This window comes from Notothenia rossii, assembly GCF_949606895.1.
Source record: "Notothenia rossii genome assembly, chromosome: 2".
Classification (NCBI taxonomy): Eukaryota; Metazoa; Chordata; class Actinopteri; order Perciformes; family Nototheniidae; genus Notothenia; species Notothenia rossii.
The window spans coordinates 36,934,026-36,947,717 of NC_136904.1; the positions used below are offsets into that span (position 1 = coordinate 36,934,026).

General features: G+C 40.3%; 1 protein-coding gene across 4 annotated transcripts in view; it reads left to right on the forward strand.

Moving 5' to 3' along the window:
* adamts18 (ADAM metallopeptidase with thrombospondin type 1 motif, 18) overlaps positions 1-13,692 on the forward strand; it is a 170,365-nt gene that overhangs the window by 109,182 nt on the left and 47,491 nt on the right. For all 4 annotated transcript variants that reach the window (XM_079664757.1, XM_079664760.1, XM_079664759.1 and 1 more), the window contains exon 12: positions 1,148-1,296. In XM_079664757.1, coding sequence (XP_079520883.1) covers positions 1,148-1,296 — 149 coding nt within the window. The remainder of the gene's footprint in view (positions 1-1,147; positions 1,297-13,692) is intronic.

The window sequence follows — 13,692 nt, forward strand, 5'->3', positions numbered from 1 at the left end:
TTTGAATATTTCTGATACGCTAAGCTAGCAGACTACATATGGTAGCTTTATATTTACTGTACAGATATGAGAGTGGAATCAAAGTTATCATATACATTTTAGCAAAAAATATAATTTTCCCCTAAATTTCGTAACTTCCAGAGAAACTTGAACTTCTTCAAACTACTGCTCCATCTTAGTTCCTACATGGTCATGACCAAATACAAGGGGCCAAAATGGGTTTTCTCTGGAACGTGGCTGGCATTACCCTTAAGGTTAAGATTAGTTCAGTCATCCAGGAGGGATTCTGATTAGCGCCGCAGCTTCTTCGCGTAGAAAGCAGCCAGTTGCGGTGATTCACGGACCTGGTAAGGATGCCAGCTGGCAACCCTAGGAACGTCTTCAAGGCACGTCCAGCTGGGAGGAGACCGAGGGGCAGACCCAGGAACGGGTGGAGGAGATACACAGTATGTCCATGCTGGCCTGGGAGTACCTTGGAATCCCCCAGTCAGAGCTGGTTGTTGTGGCCAGGGAAAGGGAAGTTTGGGGCCCTCTGCTGGAGCTGTTTCCCCCCGCGGCTTGACTCGGGATAAGCAGTTGACGACGGATGGATGGACCAAACTTCCCCCTTCAGAAAAATTGAAGAGGAAATGAGGACAAAACATAAATGTACCCCTAAACTATCAGATGGAAACAATCATCACAGTTTAAAGACAGACTTCCTGATTCAACCATGATCTGATCGGTGATCGCACACACATTTCAGGTGGTTTATATAAGTCGTGCTTTGGTGTTGTGTTGACATGGTGTTCCCAGATCCCAGTGTTTAATTCAGTGACTAAAGTGTGTGTGTGTGTGTGTGTGTGTGTGTGTGTGTGTGTGTGTGTGTGTGTGTGTGTGTGTGTGTGTGTGTGTGTGTGTGTGTGTGTGTGTGTGTGTGTGTGTGTGTGTGTGTGTGTGTGTGTGTGTGTGTGTGTGTGTGTGTGTGTGTGTGTGTGTGTGTGTTGGCTGTAGCTGGAGAGTATGGGTGTCCACTTGTCCACTGTCCAGGTGTGGGGCTGGGCATTTGTCCAAACCAAGAAACTCCAATGCCTCTGATAAGAAAACTATTCCTGCACGTCTTTTCTTTCCTCTTCATTCATTTAATTCTCTCTCCGTTTCCCTCCAGTGGTGTCAGCGAGGGCAGTGTGTTAAACACGGGGAGCACGGCCCTAGGGCGGTCCACGGCCAGTGGTCGACCTGGTCTCAGTGGTCCGACTGCTCCAGGACCTGTGGGCGGGGGATCATGTACAGGGAGCGCTCCTGCAACAACCCGAGGTATACACACTCACAAAAACTCACAGAGTGGGGCAGGAATGAGTCCTAAAACACGGGAATGAGTAGGTATGTTCCCACATCCATTTATCTTGTCTCAAATTCAATGGTTGTTTAAAGCATTTTTGGTTGGATGCCTAAAATAAGGTCTTTAACGGTTTATACAAGCTTAAAATATTTTTGACAGAATACTTCAGTAAATGGAGTACTGGTGAATGTACAAAGCCGTTATGTCTCTTAAAAATGTGGATGCTAACAAATGACTCACTCACACCAAACATTGGCCACCTTTAGCTTAGCGTTGTTGACGTGAAAGCTAACATCACGTGTCATTCAACGGTGATTTTAGCCTAACGTTAGCATTTTAGTTCTGGCGATTGCTCTTAGGCTTCAGAAATCATAAAAGTGGTTTTAGTATGTGGAGATTATCCTGCTGAACAACAACATGCAAGTATCATAAACTTGTTTTTGCCACAGATTTGATTTTCTGCAACATGCCGAAATCCAATGGTAAAATCCCATTAGCTTTTTGCTCAGGGATCCCTTCGATGCTAACTTCTGGGTCTGCCTACAAAAATATGTTATCAAGACACCACTCCATTATCTCATTGTTCAACATCTCCTTTTTAAAATGCTATTCAGGGGATAATACATCCCTAAAATGACCATTTGAATGTTGGTTTCCCTGTGTCTTTCATTTGTAAATAAAATGTTATTCCTCATATAGTCTTTTTCAAATCCTATTTCTCCAGTATAATACATTTTTAAAACACTTCCTTATTAACTGTTTCACACTTTTGAAAATACTAAATGAGACTTGGACGATATTGCATTATTTGTGTGAGAACCGGATGTCTGTAGTTATACGAGTCCTCCATTTACTTGAAATTGTCAACAATTTTCTCAGTTTTTGTAATCGTTACTGGTCGTGGAGGCATGCAATAAAACAAAGTCTTCTTAAAGAATTCAAGGTAACACAAGACGAGTAATTTATATACAAATGATGAGTTTGTGAGTATATTATTCTTGGACTTGCCAAACAGATGACAAAGTGATTCATTTTGTCATGTGTCTGCTTCCACTGTGAAAACCTGAGTAGTGCTTTTGGGTCAGAAAGCATTTCCTTGAGGTCCGTTCCTTAGTGAACACACACACACACACACACACACACACACACACACACACACACACACACACACACACACACACACACACACACACACACACACACACACACACACACACACACACACACACACACACACACACACACACACACACACACACACACACACACACACACACACACACACAATAACGGCTCTCATCAGTCAGACTGACAGCCCAGACAGACAGACTATCTCTCCCCGTGCTCCAGACGAGGAAACCCTCCTAATAGCATGCTCTTTTCTCTGAAAGCTGCCAAGACGGTCAGCAAACGTCCCCTATCGCGGCTCACTCACATAAACATAACTGCATAATTCTGCAGAAGCAGATCCCACAGTGAATATCCATTTGTTGGTGAAGGGCTCTGTGCATGTCATTACAGGCGTCTGATACAGCATTAGTTTTAATGTGTCCTAGCATACGTACAACCCCTACTGTTGTTCCCTAGAACACTTCGGCTGATTTATTAGATGTTTTTAGGACTTTATTTTACTTTCTTTCAATTAGTAACTAGATTTGTTGTTATGTCACAAATCTACAATCAACCGATGTATTGTCCCGGTAAGTTAGTGTGCCCCAACACTGGCCCTTTAAATTTAATACAGGAAAAGCAGGACTTTTGCAATTGGATATTTAGAGAAAAGATTAATTTTCGGATCAATTTCAGTCCCTTCTGCATTAAATAGGTCCTATGTGTAAACCAGACGCCAACATTTTTATACAGAGATTCTTGGACAGACTGACATTAAATGGAATGCATTGTTTGAACAAGTTTTGTCGTCATTAAGGGTTTAAAGTCCTTGAGGAATGATTTTACGCTAACCATTCGCTCCATACTGTAACTCAAACAGTCCTGAAGTGGATGGTGGAACCAATTAGCTGTGCCATGGCCAATCAAAAAGAAGAAATGTCCACAGAAATTCCTAAATACTACCGCTAGAGTATTACTAATTTGTGTTTCTAGCCAGTTGTCAAGAGGATTTTAGCACTCTTGATATTTCATATTTAAAAGTGAGGTTGAATTGATGTTTTAATTAGCAAGGTGTCTATTGTAATGCATATTTCATGAAAAATGTGTCAATGGCTCGACAGCAGTATGAGGACAGCAATAGGCGCTTTCACACCAAGTACGTTGCCGTACTTAGTTCCCAGTACTTAGTTCATCTGAACTCCTTAGTTCTGATTAACTATTGCCACTTACGCAGAGCTGATATTCAAAAGAGACCTATTATGCTTTTTGGGGATTTCCCTTTTCCTGTAATGTGTTATTAAGGTTTTATTGAATCCATAAGCACACAAACAATAGGCGCGTGAAATCCTATAATTTAATCTTTTTAGTTATTTAAAAAAAAAAAGGTGCTTGGATTTTGAAGGCAGTGCTTCAAACTGCTTAAAATTGTCAAGTCCACCCATCTGAAGAAAGCAGTACGAAACATAATGTTGGTTGTTTAGCACAATAATTATTCTTCGATGGGATGAAATAATCATTATACCATATATACTGTATTAACATGTTGCAGTTTACCACAGTTGTAAATTGCTGGGTGGGAAACCTTGAGAATTCCTCATGGAATGCTTAAAAAGTGCTTTAAATGGAAAAGTTGTTAGAATATAAGCAGACTCTTATACCACACTAAAAAGGATCATGACTAATGGCTTACATCCAAGGCCACTGCACCACCTGAGGCCTGTACTATGAAGCAGGATTTTCGCTTAGCCGGCTAACTTCAGGGATAACTCGGGGTTTCCGGTCCTACGAAGCTGGTTCTCTTTTTAGCAGGCTAGATCTCCATGGTAACTTATGCTGTGCGGCTAACCTGATCGGGACCAGGTTAGGTTGCAGGCTAAGAGGCTCAACTCAGTGAAAGCACTGCCTGCTGACCAATCAGAGCTCAGTGTGCGGAGTTTAAAGCGATCAAGTCATATTACAGGAGAAAGGAAATACAGAAAAACTGCCGTTGCAGGAAAGACAGCCGGCAAAAATCACCGACTGTGTGAACGTGAACATTAATAGAATATCACCTCCCATCTTCAGAGCAATCTGACTATTATAACATTAGCATTAAGAAAGCTTACTTAAATATCTGCCACAACATAAGTAACCGGATCAGAGTAACATTAAGTACAGTCCGCGGCATATCACATCATAATGTATCATATATCTCCTTATCTGAGTCAGCTGAGCCGTATCTGGCCGTGCAACACTCAGTATGCAGAAGTATTATTTTAAGCAACATGTAATTAAAGTCAGATCGTGTCTTAGACGGGGCAGTGATATCATAAATCTGTTAATGTACGCATTCAAAAACGTTTTCTTTTACCAGCTGTATTCACCGTGCAGACGCAACTATGTGGCTTTTTATCCTGGATAAAGTGTTTAAGTCATGGATGTTGAAAGTCTAATATCTTCATATTTGTCTAATTATATAGTTGACTTTTCATTCAGGAAGTATGACGCTGCACTGTCAGTACGCTTGTCCATGTTTGAGATTGGTCGAATGCTCCAAATACCACCCCTTTCATGTGAACACGCACCTAACTAGATAGGACACGGCTGGCTTGAGCGATCCACTTGATAACCCGCGTCGTAGTACCGTTTAGCGAGAGCGCGTACGTTTTGGATTAGGCCAACCGGCTAACTCAAACATATCCATGTTAGGTTGAACCAGCTTCGTAGTACAGGCCTCTGATTGGTGGAGTGACTTCATCACAACCAATCTGCTGTTTGGGTTGTACTGTTAATGACGCTTTAATTGAGAAATTAGTCATAGTAGGTTAGATCATGGAGGCATGCCACATTTAATCCTACATTTGTGTTGTGTAAGTGCAGGTGAGATTACAAGGATACTAGAGACACATTTGCTCTCTTAATAACTGCTGCCCTTGAGTACTGTCTTCTAGCAAATTAGAGTTGACATGTAGGACTTGAATATTAGAATGACTTCATACCATCCTGTTGTCATTAACAAAACAGAAATGGTTGTTAATCAAACACAAAGGAGCCTGCACAGAGTCAACGTAGGACAAAATAAAAGGTGTAGCTGAATAATCTTTGACTGATCATATTTGGAAAAGCATGTGTTATTAATAGCACTACTGATGCCGTTGTTTTATTCAAATGTTCCAGCGAATGACGAAAAAGCAAAGCATGAAGAAATTAACCTGAAGCAGCTAAATGGAATTCAGCCCATGATTCATTCCAATATGTACACCTGTGCTCTTCCTGTTGCGACATGTCAAAATGTCTATTTGATACACAGCCTCAAGAAATTATAGTTTAATTAAAACAGTCAGTGCTCATTAACCAACTGACATTTCAACTCCTTACTGAGGTTCAAGCTAGGTTTCTTTTTCAGAAACAAGTCCTGTTTCTCACTTGAGGCCAGAAAAAGGCTAGTCTCTGTGACCTTTTTACCTGTGCTGGACTGATTTATATGAGTGCACCTGCCTATTACCTGCACAAGTTAGATGCCGCCTATCACAGTGCACTGAGATTTGCTACTAATTGTAAAGCACTTACTCATCACTGTACCCTGTCTGCCAGGGCAGGTTTGCCTTCACTTACTGTACGGAGGCTCAGTCATTGGTACATGTTCATCTATAAAGCCATGTTGGGTAAACTACCACCTAACATCTTCTCACTGATCTCACAGAGCCTCGCAGGTAGCTATTGCCTAAGATCACATGATGTGGTTTTGTTACTTGTGCCAAGTGCAAGGACTGACTTAGGTACGAAAGCTTTTATGTGCTTGGAACAGTCTTAAAGAAGTTTTGAAACTGAGCAATTTGGTTCCACAGCATGTTTTAAAGCTCGGATAGGTGCAATGCTATTTGATACTGTTGGTACTTGTCAATGTCGATAGGCATGTAAATGTAGCCCTGTAAATATGATGTATGATGTCCTTTATTGTTTTCTGTTGTTTTCTCTTTCATGTCGTAACCTACGTGGTGCAGGTTGTTTTGTGTTTCATGTCGGAACCTACTTGGTGCAGGTTGTTTTATGTTTCATGTCGTAACCTACTTGATGCAGGTCTCCCTTGAAAAAGAGATTGATGATCTCAGTAGGACCACCTGGTTAAATAAAGGTTTGAAATGAAATGAGACTTATGGGCTATCTTTAGTGTTTTACCTTGAATTGCATTCATAGCCAATGGTACCAACAGTGTCCAAAAGGTCTGTTATGTCCACGCTCCCAACTCATTGCTTCTATAAGCCAATGGGTAATGCAGTCTGGTTGCAGTGATGCATTTAAGAAAAGTGGGTTCCTGTTGGTTCATCATATGCCTAAAGTTGAGGTCTATTCCTCTAAAACTAACCTTAATGGATTGTAACGTTTCCCAAACGCTAGCTGAGAAGGGCAGTAGCAAAAGATTACATACCCCGGGGAGTCAGTGGTTAAAAAAAAACTCTCCTCATCTGGATTTAGAGAAATTAACCTTTGCAATAAAGAAAGCCTACTTAGTATGCAGGATATGATTTTATCGTATATAAAGCTTCTTGCTTTGTAAATCACTGTTAACATGTCCATTTACATACATTTTTTTTGTTATGTTATTCTCCCTTCATTCTTTTGAATACTAGAAAAATGTGTAACGTTGTTTGCTCGAAAACTAAATTTAAACAAAAATATTGGTAAATAAATAACCCAGGGCAAAAGAACAGGAGCTAACTGAATTGTAAAACCAAAATACTTTTTTTAAAACCTCTGAAATAAAAAAAATTCTCCAGCCAATACAAAAGTTAAGATAAGGAACACTTTCTTGAAATTAAAACAGAGGGTGGAAATGGGTCAACCAGATAAATTAAATAAGGAAAGTTACAAGCCAGCAACTGGTTGAATGTTGTTCATTAGTGATGTTATGTATTGCGCCGAGGCTTCGGAGCGTGTGTCGAGTAATCCCCAAAGCTTTTTGTGAAGCTTGCATCGAGGCTTGTATCGTTTTGGGCCAGTGACGTCACCGATGACAAACAAAGCCTCGCTGCCCCTCAATACCACGTGACTGCTTTAGTTAGTGCCTTAGATCGGTTGAAACACAACGCTCTGATAACGCTCATCAATACTGATGGTCAGGATCAGGATGTATTTATTATACATCGAACGATATTACCCCTCCTGTACCCGGGCCCGGTGACACAATGGAATTAACAGAAAAAAAGGCCTTTGCCCACCTAACCATTGTTTTTATGGGTGAACCTCCCATTGATTGCTGTCGGACATCTCATTTAGTTCTTCTACACCTCAAACTCTCCAAAACCACACACCCCTTCAAAAGAGATGTAATGCTACTTGAACTTATACTACTACGTACATCTGATATGTAACTCCTTCAGCCTACTTTCAGCTGCACAAACTATTCAACTATGAACTTATTCAGCTATTTCAGGACAATGAGGCTATACTTGTTGTTGTTTATACCTTTTTTAAACCTTTTCTTTTAAATATTAAGCTGTTTCTGCATTTTTGTAGCTAAAAGCTACCAAGTTGGAATTTTTTATTTTCTTTTGGCGGTAAAAAATTCAAACTTTTATTTTGAAGGCCCGATTTTCTAACTCTGTGAATGCAGTCGGCGTTGGACTGAGATTACAGGAGACCATAAACGGTTTTGAAAACTTTTGTCACATAGTGATCATCTTCTCAATAAAATATCTTTGTTGATGTTTTTCCGAGTCTTCTGGCCAATCAGAATCAAGATAGTTGCTGGAAGTCCCCACGGAGAATAACTTTGCGGTAGAACTCTTCTTTATACATCCATGGGTGCAACTTCAGATAAAAATGAACACATAATGAAATATGACCCCCGGTTTGATGATTGACAGGTCACCGAACAATGGGAGCTATCTACCCTTACCCACAATTTAAAGTACTTCACACAGACTATCTCCTCTTTACTCTTCTCGCAGCAAGATGTCAGAACAAAGTGAAAAACAAACAATGGCATAAAACATTATTAATATGTCGGGTAGTAATAGATTTATTTATTTTCTTCTCAGTGTACCAGAATGATCCCAGACCCCCCTGCTGGGGTTGGGTTTACAGCATGTGTGCCTTTTTATATAGTTCAGCTTTGATTCCATCATCTCATTAAACCTTTTTTAAAAGCATACTTTAGTTCTGTGAAGGGATATAAGGGATATATGCACTGTACTTCACTTTTATTAATATTGTATGCTGAAAAGCGTATATATTACAGCACAATTTTTTGTTGAATAGATTTGAGTGCTTCAAAATGTTGGGTCGCGATGTATTGACCAAGTAAAAAGTGGGTCCCGAGGCCTGACCAGTTGAGAACCACTGAGATAGAGCACACTGTTGAGATGTCCAATCTGCCTGTTTTACACACTTTGACCAACAGGGGGTTTATGTTCAAATGAAGCCCATGATGAAGCGAACCCTTTTGCGAACCAATTGGCTGGAAAGCTTCAAAGCTTCATAACGCTTCATCTCGCCATCACTATTGTTCATCCCCCTAACCAACACAATTGAGAGATGTTGCAACACAGCACACCCTATTCAAACAGAAAAAAAGAGGTGCCACAGGTTTCCTCAGTCTTTTAAGCAGGCCCTGATCAGGGATTGGTCTCACCTGGGAGAGGCAAAGAGGCAGCACCTGGAGGGAGGAAATCAGCGGAGAGGGGAGAAACACACAAAGACAAACATTTTAGTCTTTAATTTGTAATACATTATAACTTTTCCTAATACCCGCAAAGCTGAATAAATGCGCAACCCCTCATGTTCAAAGACGACCCTGTGCACAAGTATTATAACCTTACAACACCCTTTTTCCCTAATGTCCAACTGACAATTACAATTACATGTTCAGCAGTTGTCAACTGACAGTGTCACTGTTTTGATTTCTAATTCTTTATCTGAGTTCTTTCCGAGAATACATTTTAACTGATATATACAAATCAAACTAAACAAAAGTCTTGAGCTCTTTTTACACCCTACAACGTTGTCTGTTAATACACAATTTAACTTATTTCAGCTGACAGTTTGACTAGTATTATCTTAGAATGCCAACTGAGACTTTCCAGTACATTTATGATCAACTTTTAACTCTTTTCATTGCTATATTTTCATTTAAATCCTCAACTCCAGTTAGCACCTTCACCCCAACTGATTAAACTCAAAGGCTCAAGGCGTAAATTAATAGTAAGTATTTTCAACTTGAATCAGTACTAACACTTAAACTGAATGTTAAAATGATTTCAGTTATTGTTTATTGTCTGCCACAACAACTATGACTTCAACTGTTTTTGTATTCCACCCTTTTCAAAAGTTAAAACGCCCTTTTTATTGCTAAAGGCGTGGAGAAAATGTAGCCTTTTTGTAGTTTTACATGGGAAACATAATACCTCGACTAAAAGATAATGTTAGATACCAGAAACTTCTACTATTGTATATGGTGCTCTTTAATCCACTGGCTTCCTCAATGCTTACTTAACAGACGGACAGACACTGATGTGACTACTCCGTCTGTCATAGTCGAGTCGTCTCTTAATCCCCACAAGGGATCAAAGACCAAAAGGTTTCAAAAGCAGAACGGCCCTCATATGATACACATTATACACCAGAACTGGCAGGCCAAAAAGGGCCACAGAGCCCTTTTAAACCAGGTTAACTGTCACATCCGTTTATCATTCCTGTGGCACTTAAGAGTGCTTTGTAGGAGCAGCCGCTGTAAAATGGGGTTGGTGCAGCTAAACAGTGAGTTAGGGGGTCAGTGGGAGAGAAAGGGGTTGGAAAGATGGGGAGGGTTAAACATTAATCCAACAAATGTCATGATACCATTTCCAAAAGTGGCCAGATTCCTTAGAACTCTCATGTTAAGGCAATACAATGAGTCTAGTGTATCTCATAGTGTCTATTTTACCTTTGAACATTTCTCAACTATTCTTAACAGATACCTTCACCAAAATAATTTGATAAACGTTGTATCCCACAGTGTACTCCTGAGTCACGATCTAGTCCCTGACTCAGAGTGTGTTTTTTCCCATGTAATCTCTAAAATTATTTAAAAAGGGCCCTTCTGCTCCTAATCTGAGCAGAATATGGATTAGCCTGAATCTGACTGCTTGTCTCTAATGTCCTCTTCACCCTTAAACTGACCTGTCTGGGCACTCCTCCTAAAAAGCCAGACACTATGAGCAAAATTGCCATTAGCTGGTAAATTTCAAATTATTTGTGCTACATCCAAAATCCATATCTAGGTGTTTATTTTACAGACTTTTTCCATTTGTGACAGTAAATTTCTCCAAAATTCACAAACAGTTTCCATTAGATAATGCCTCAATTGCTTATTTAACAGTATAATTTCATAAAACATGTATTACAATAAAGAATTGTGTTAATTTAGGTTATCAACTTGGGTTTTCTTGCGTATCTATGTAAAATAATATTTTTCCCCATACTCTTCACCAGAAATCTCCATGTACTGTAAGAAGTAATAATAATAATAATAAATGGGATTTATATAGCGCTTTTCTAGACCCAAAGACGCTTTACATTACGAGTCAGGTCGACAAACAAAACAAGAACAAAAACACAAACAAAAACAAAAAACAAAACAAAAACAGTACTTCATTAAAGTACTTCATTACAAGACACTGCATTTTCGTTAATCAGAAATAGATTTTAACGTGGGGTTTGTTCATATACTGTATAATTTCTAGCCGGATTTATACATTTCATTTATAAAAACATGCTGACATTTTTTTTTACTTAATAAGCAGTATTTTCTGATGTGAAATGTAAAAAAAATATATTTAAAATTGCTTTTTATCAAAACGTTTTTATCAAATATGTCAAAAAAAATGAATTAGAATTTGTAATGTTCACATTTCCATAACATTTCAGAAAACTTAATACAACAAATAACTGTTAACTGGGGTTTCATGGTGATATAGTTCAAATGTTACCCAGAAGTGTATGCCCTTTAAATATATATACATATGCATTAAATGTAAACGCATCCATATGTTAATCAAGATCTTAAACTCTGCAAAAATCGAATCCTCCAGACGTTGTTTAAAATGTGACCATACAACTATATCAGCGTTTGTAGATTGTCAACTCTACCCTCCTAAACAATTTTCACACAGCGAGGAAGAGTCTTAAAATGTAATTCATTTGATTCTGCACATCCACTTTATGAGGCCATAGTGTATCTTTTGAGTCTTGTAAAATCGCCCGATTAAAGCCATCCCATCAAATAGTTACTCTAGACAGAAATGAATCTTCTCCCCGCCCCTCCCGCCTCACCCCTCCGTTCCCCGTAGACCACCTGCCAGATCAAACACAGTCAACTTAATCCTCACCAACAAGCCTAGAAGATTAGGTTCACGATCTTGACCTGGTTTTGTAGGGAGCACATTTTGTCACACACTCGATTTAAAGGGAGTTGGGGGCATAGTACGAGGAGGGGGGGGGGCACGGTGCTTAGAATGAACCTTGTTTGGTCAGTCCGCTAGACTTTGCTTGTCTTGCGGACATCTCTCAGTGGATGTCTGCTCACCACCTCAAGCTCAACCTTGACAAGACTGAACTGCTTTTCCTTCCGGGAAAAGATTGTCCCACTCTTGACCTAACAATCAACATCGGCCCCTCTGTTGTTTCCCCGACTCAGACTGCAAGGAATCTTGGTGTGACCCTAGATAACAAACTGTCCTTCACTGCAAACATCGCTGCTACAACCCGCTGCTGCAGATACGTCCCCTCCTGACCCAGAAAGCGATGCAGGTTCTGGTCCAGGCTCTCGTCATCTCACGCCTAGACTACTGCAACTCCCTCCTGGCCGGTCTACCTGCAGCTCGCTGCACCCGCACTGCGAGGGGGACCCAAGTTCCCATCAGCAAAAACACGTGGGTTTGCTATCCTGGCTCCAAAATGGTGGAATGAGCTCCCCATTGACATCAGGACAGCAGAAAGCTTACACATCTTCAGGCGCAGACTGAAAACTCATCTCTTTCGACTCCACTTCGAGCGATAGAACTATTAACAAAGCACTTATATACTAATAAAGGACTGGCTTATCTAAAGCCAGTTGAGTAGCACTTGAAATGTTTTAGCTCTATGAAACCTGATGTACTTATATGATTCTTCTATTGTAAGTCGCTTTGGATGAAAGCGTCAGCTAAATGCAATGTACAGTAATGTAATGTAATGTCAGTAGAGGGTTTTTCTCTGGGTTTATGTCTTAAGCAGAGCCTCATATTGTAGATCTATGTTAGAAGTTGTTTGAGAGGCAGAAGGAGAGGAAGCAGGTGACTCAAGAAGACAAGACTAAACAAGATGACCTCTGACCTATAGTTTCTGTCACTAGGCAGATTTACCAGGCTCCCGGGACTTTAAAGCTCCCTTAACGTTCCTGAGGGTTGCGTTGGAGTCAGGGTGTAGAGACAGAAGAGGAATGACTGAAACAAAAAATGAAAACGTTGTCAGATCTGGTTTCTATCCTGTTATTGGAAGTCGATTTACAGTTCCAATGATACTGGAGGATCTAGGGACAGAAGAAGAAGAAGAAGAAGAAGAAGAAGAAGAAGAAGAAGAAGAAGAAGAAGAAGAAGAAGAAGAAGAAGAAACCAGAAGGGTTGTGAAATTCAGGGCCAGATGGTCCATAATCCGCAAACTGCTTTCAACTTTCCCAAGAAAATTGTCCCGTTTTCTACACTTGCCTCTGATCAGAAGGCCTTGACTATACGACACAGTATGCGGTACAGTTCCCCACTGGCCTGCCGTAAGCACATTACCATATGGGCTGCATTTGTCTGCCGCTAAGTCCTAATAGGATCAGGCCTACGAAAACCTGGGCCAATTCCCCCCCTCGCCAAGGGAAGCGAGATCGGCACTGAACAGATTTACACACACACACACACACACACACACACACACACACACACACACACACACACACACACACACACACACACACACACACACACACACACACACACACACACACACACACACACACACACACACACACACACACACACACACACACACACACACACACACACACACACACACACACCTTGAGGAGCTCCATCACTCTTGGCAGCTGAGTCGCAGATTGATTGAGTCCAGGTCTGAATGGAGGGGAACATTTAAAAGAGTTAAATAAAAAAACAGTGAAGCAATTTTTCTGATTGTTGCAGACAGTTGCATTGGCAATTGGCAATTCCCAAATAAATAGTTGCAGTCTCATGGTGTTTACTTCTCTTTTTTTGTTC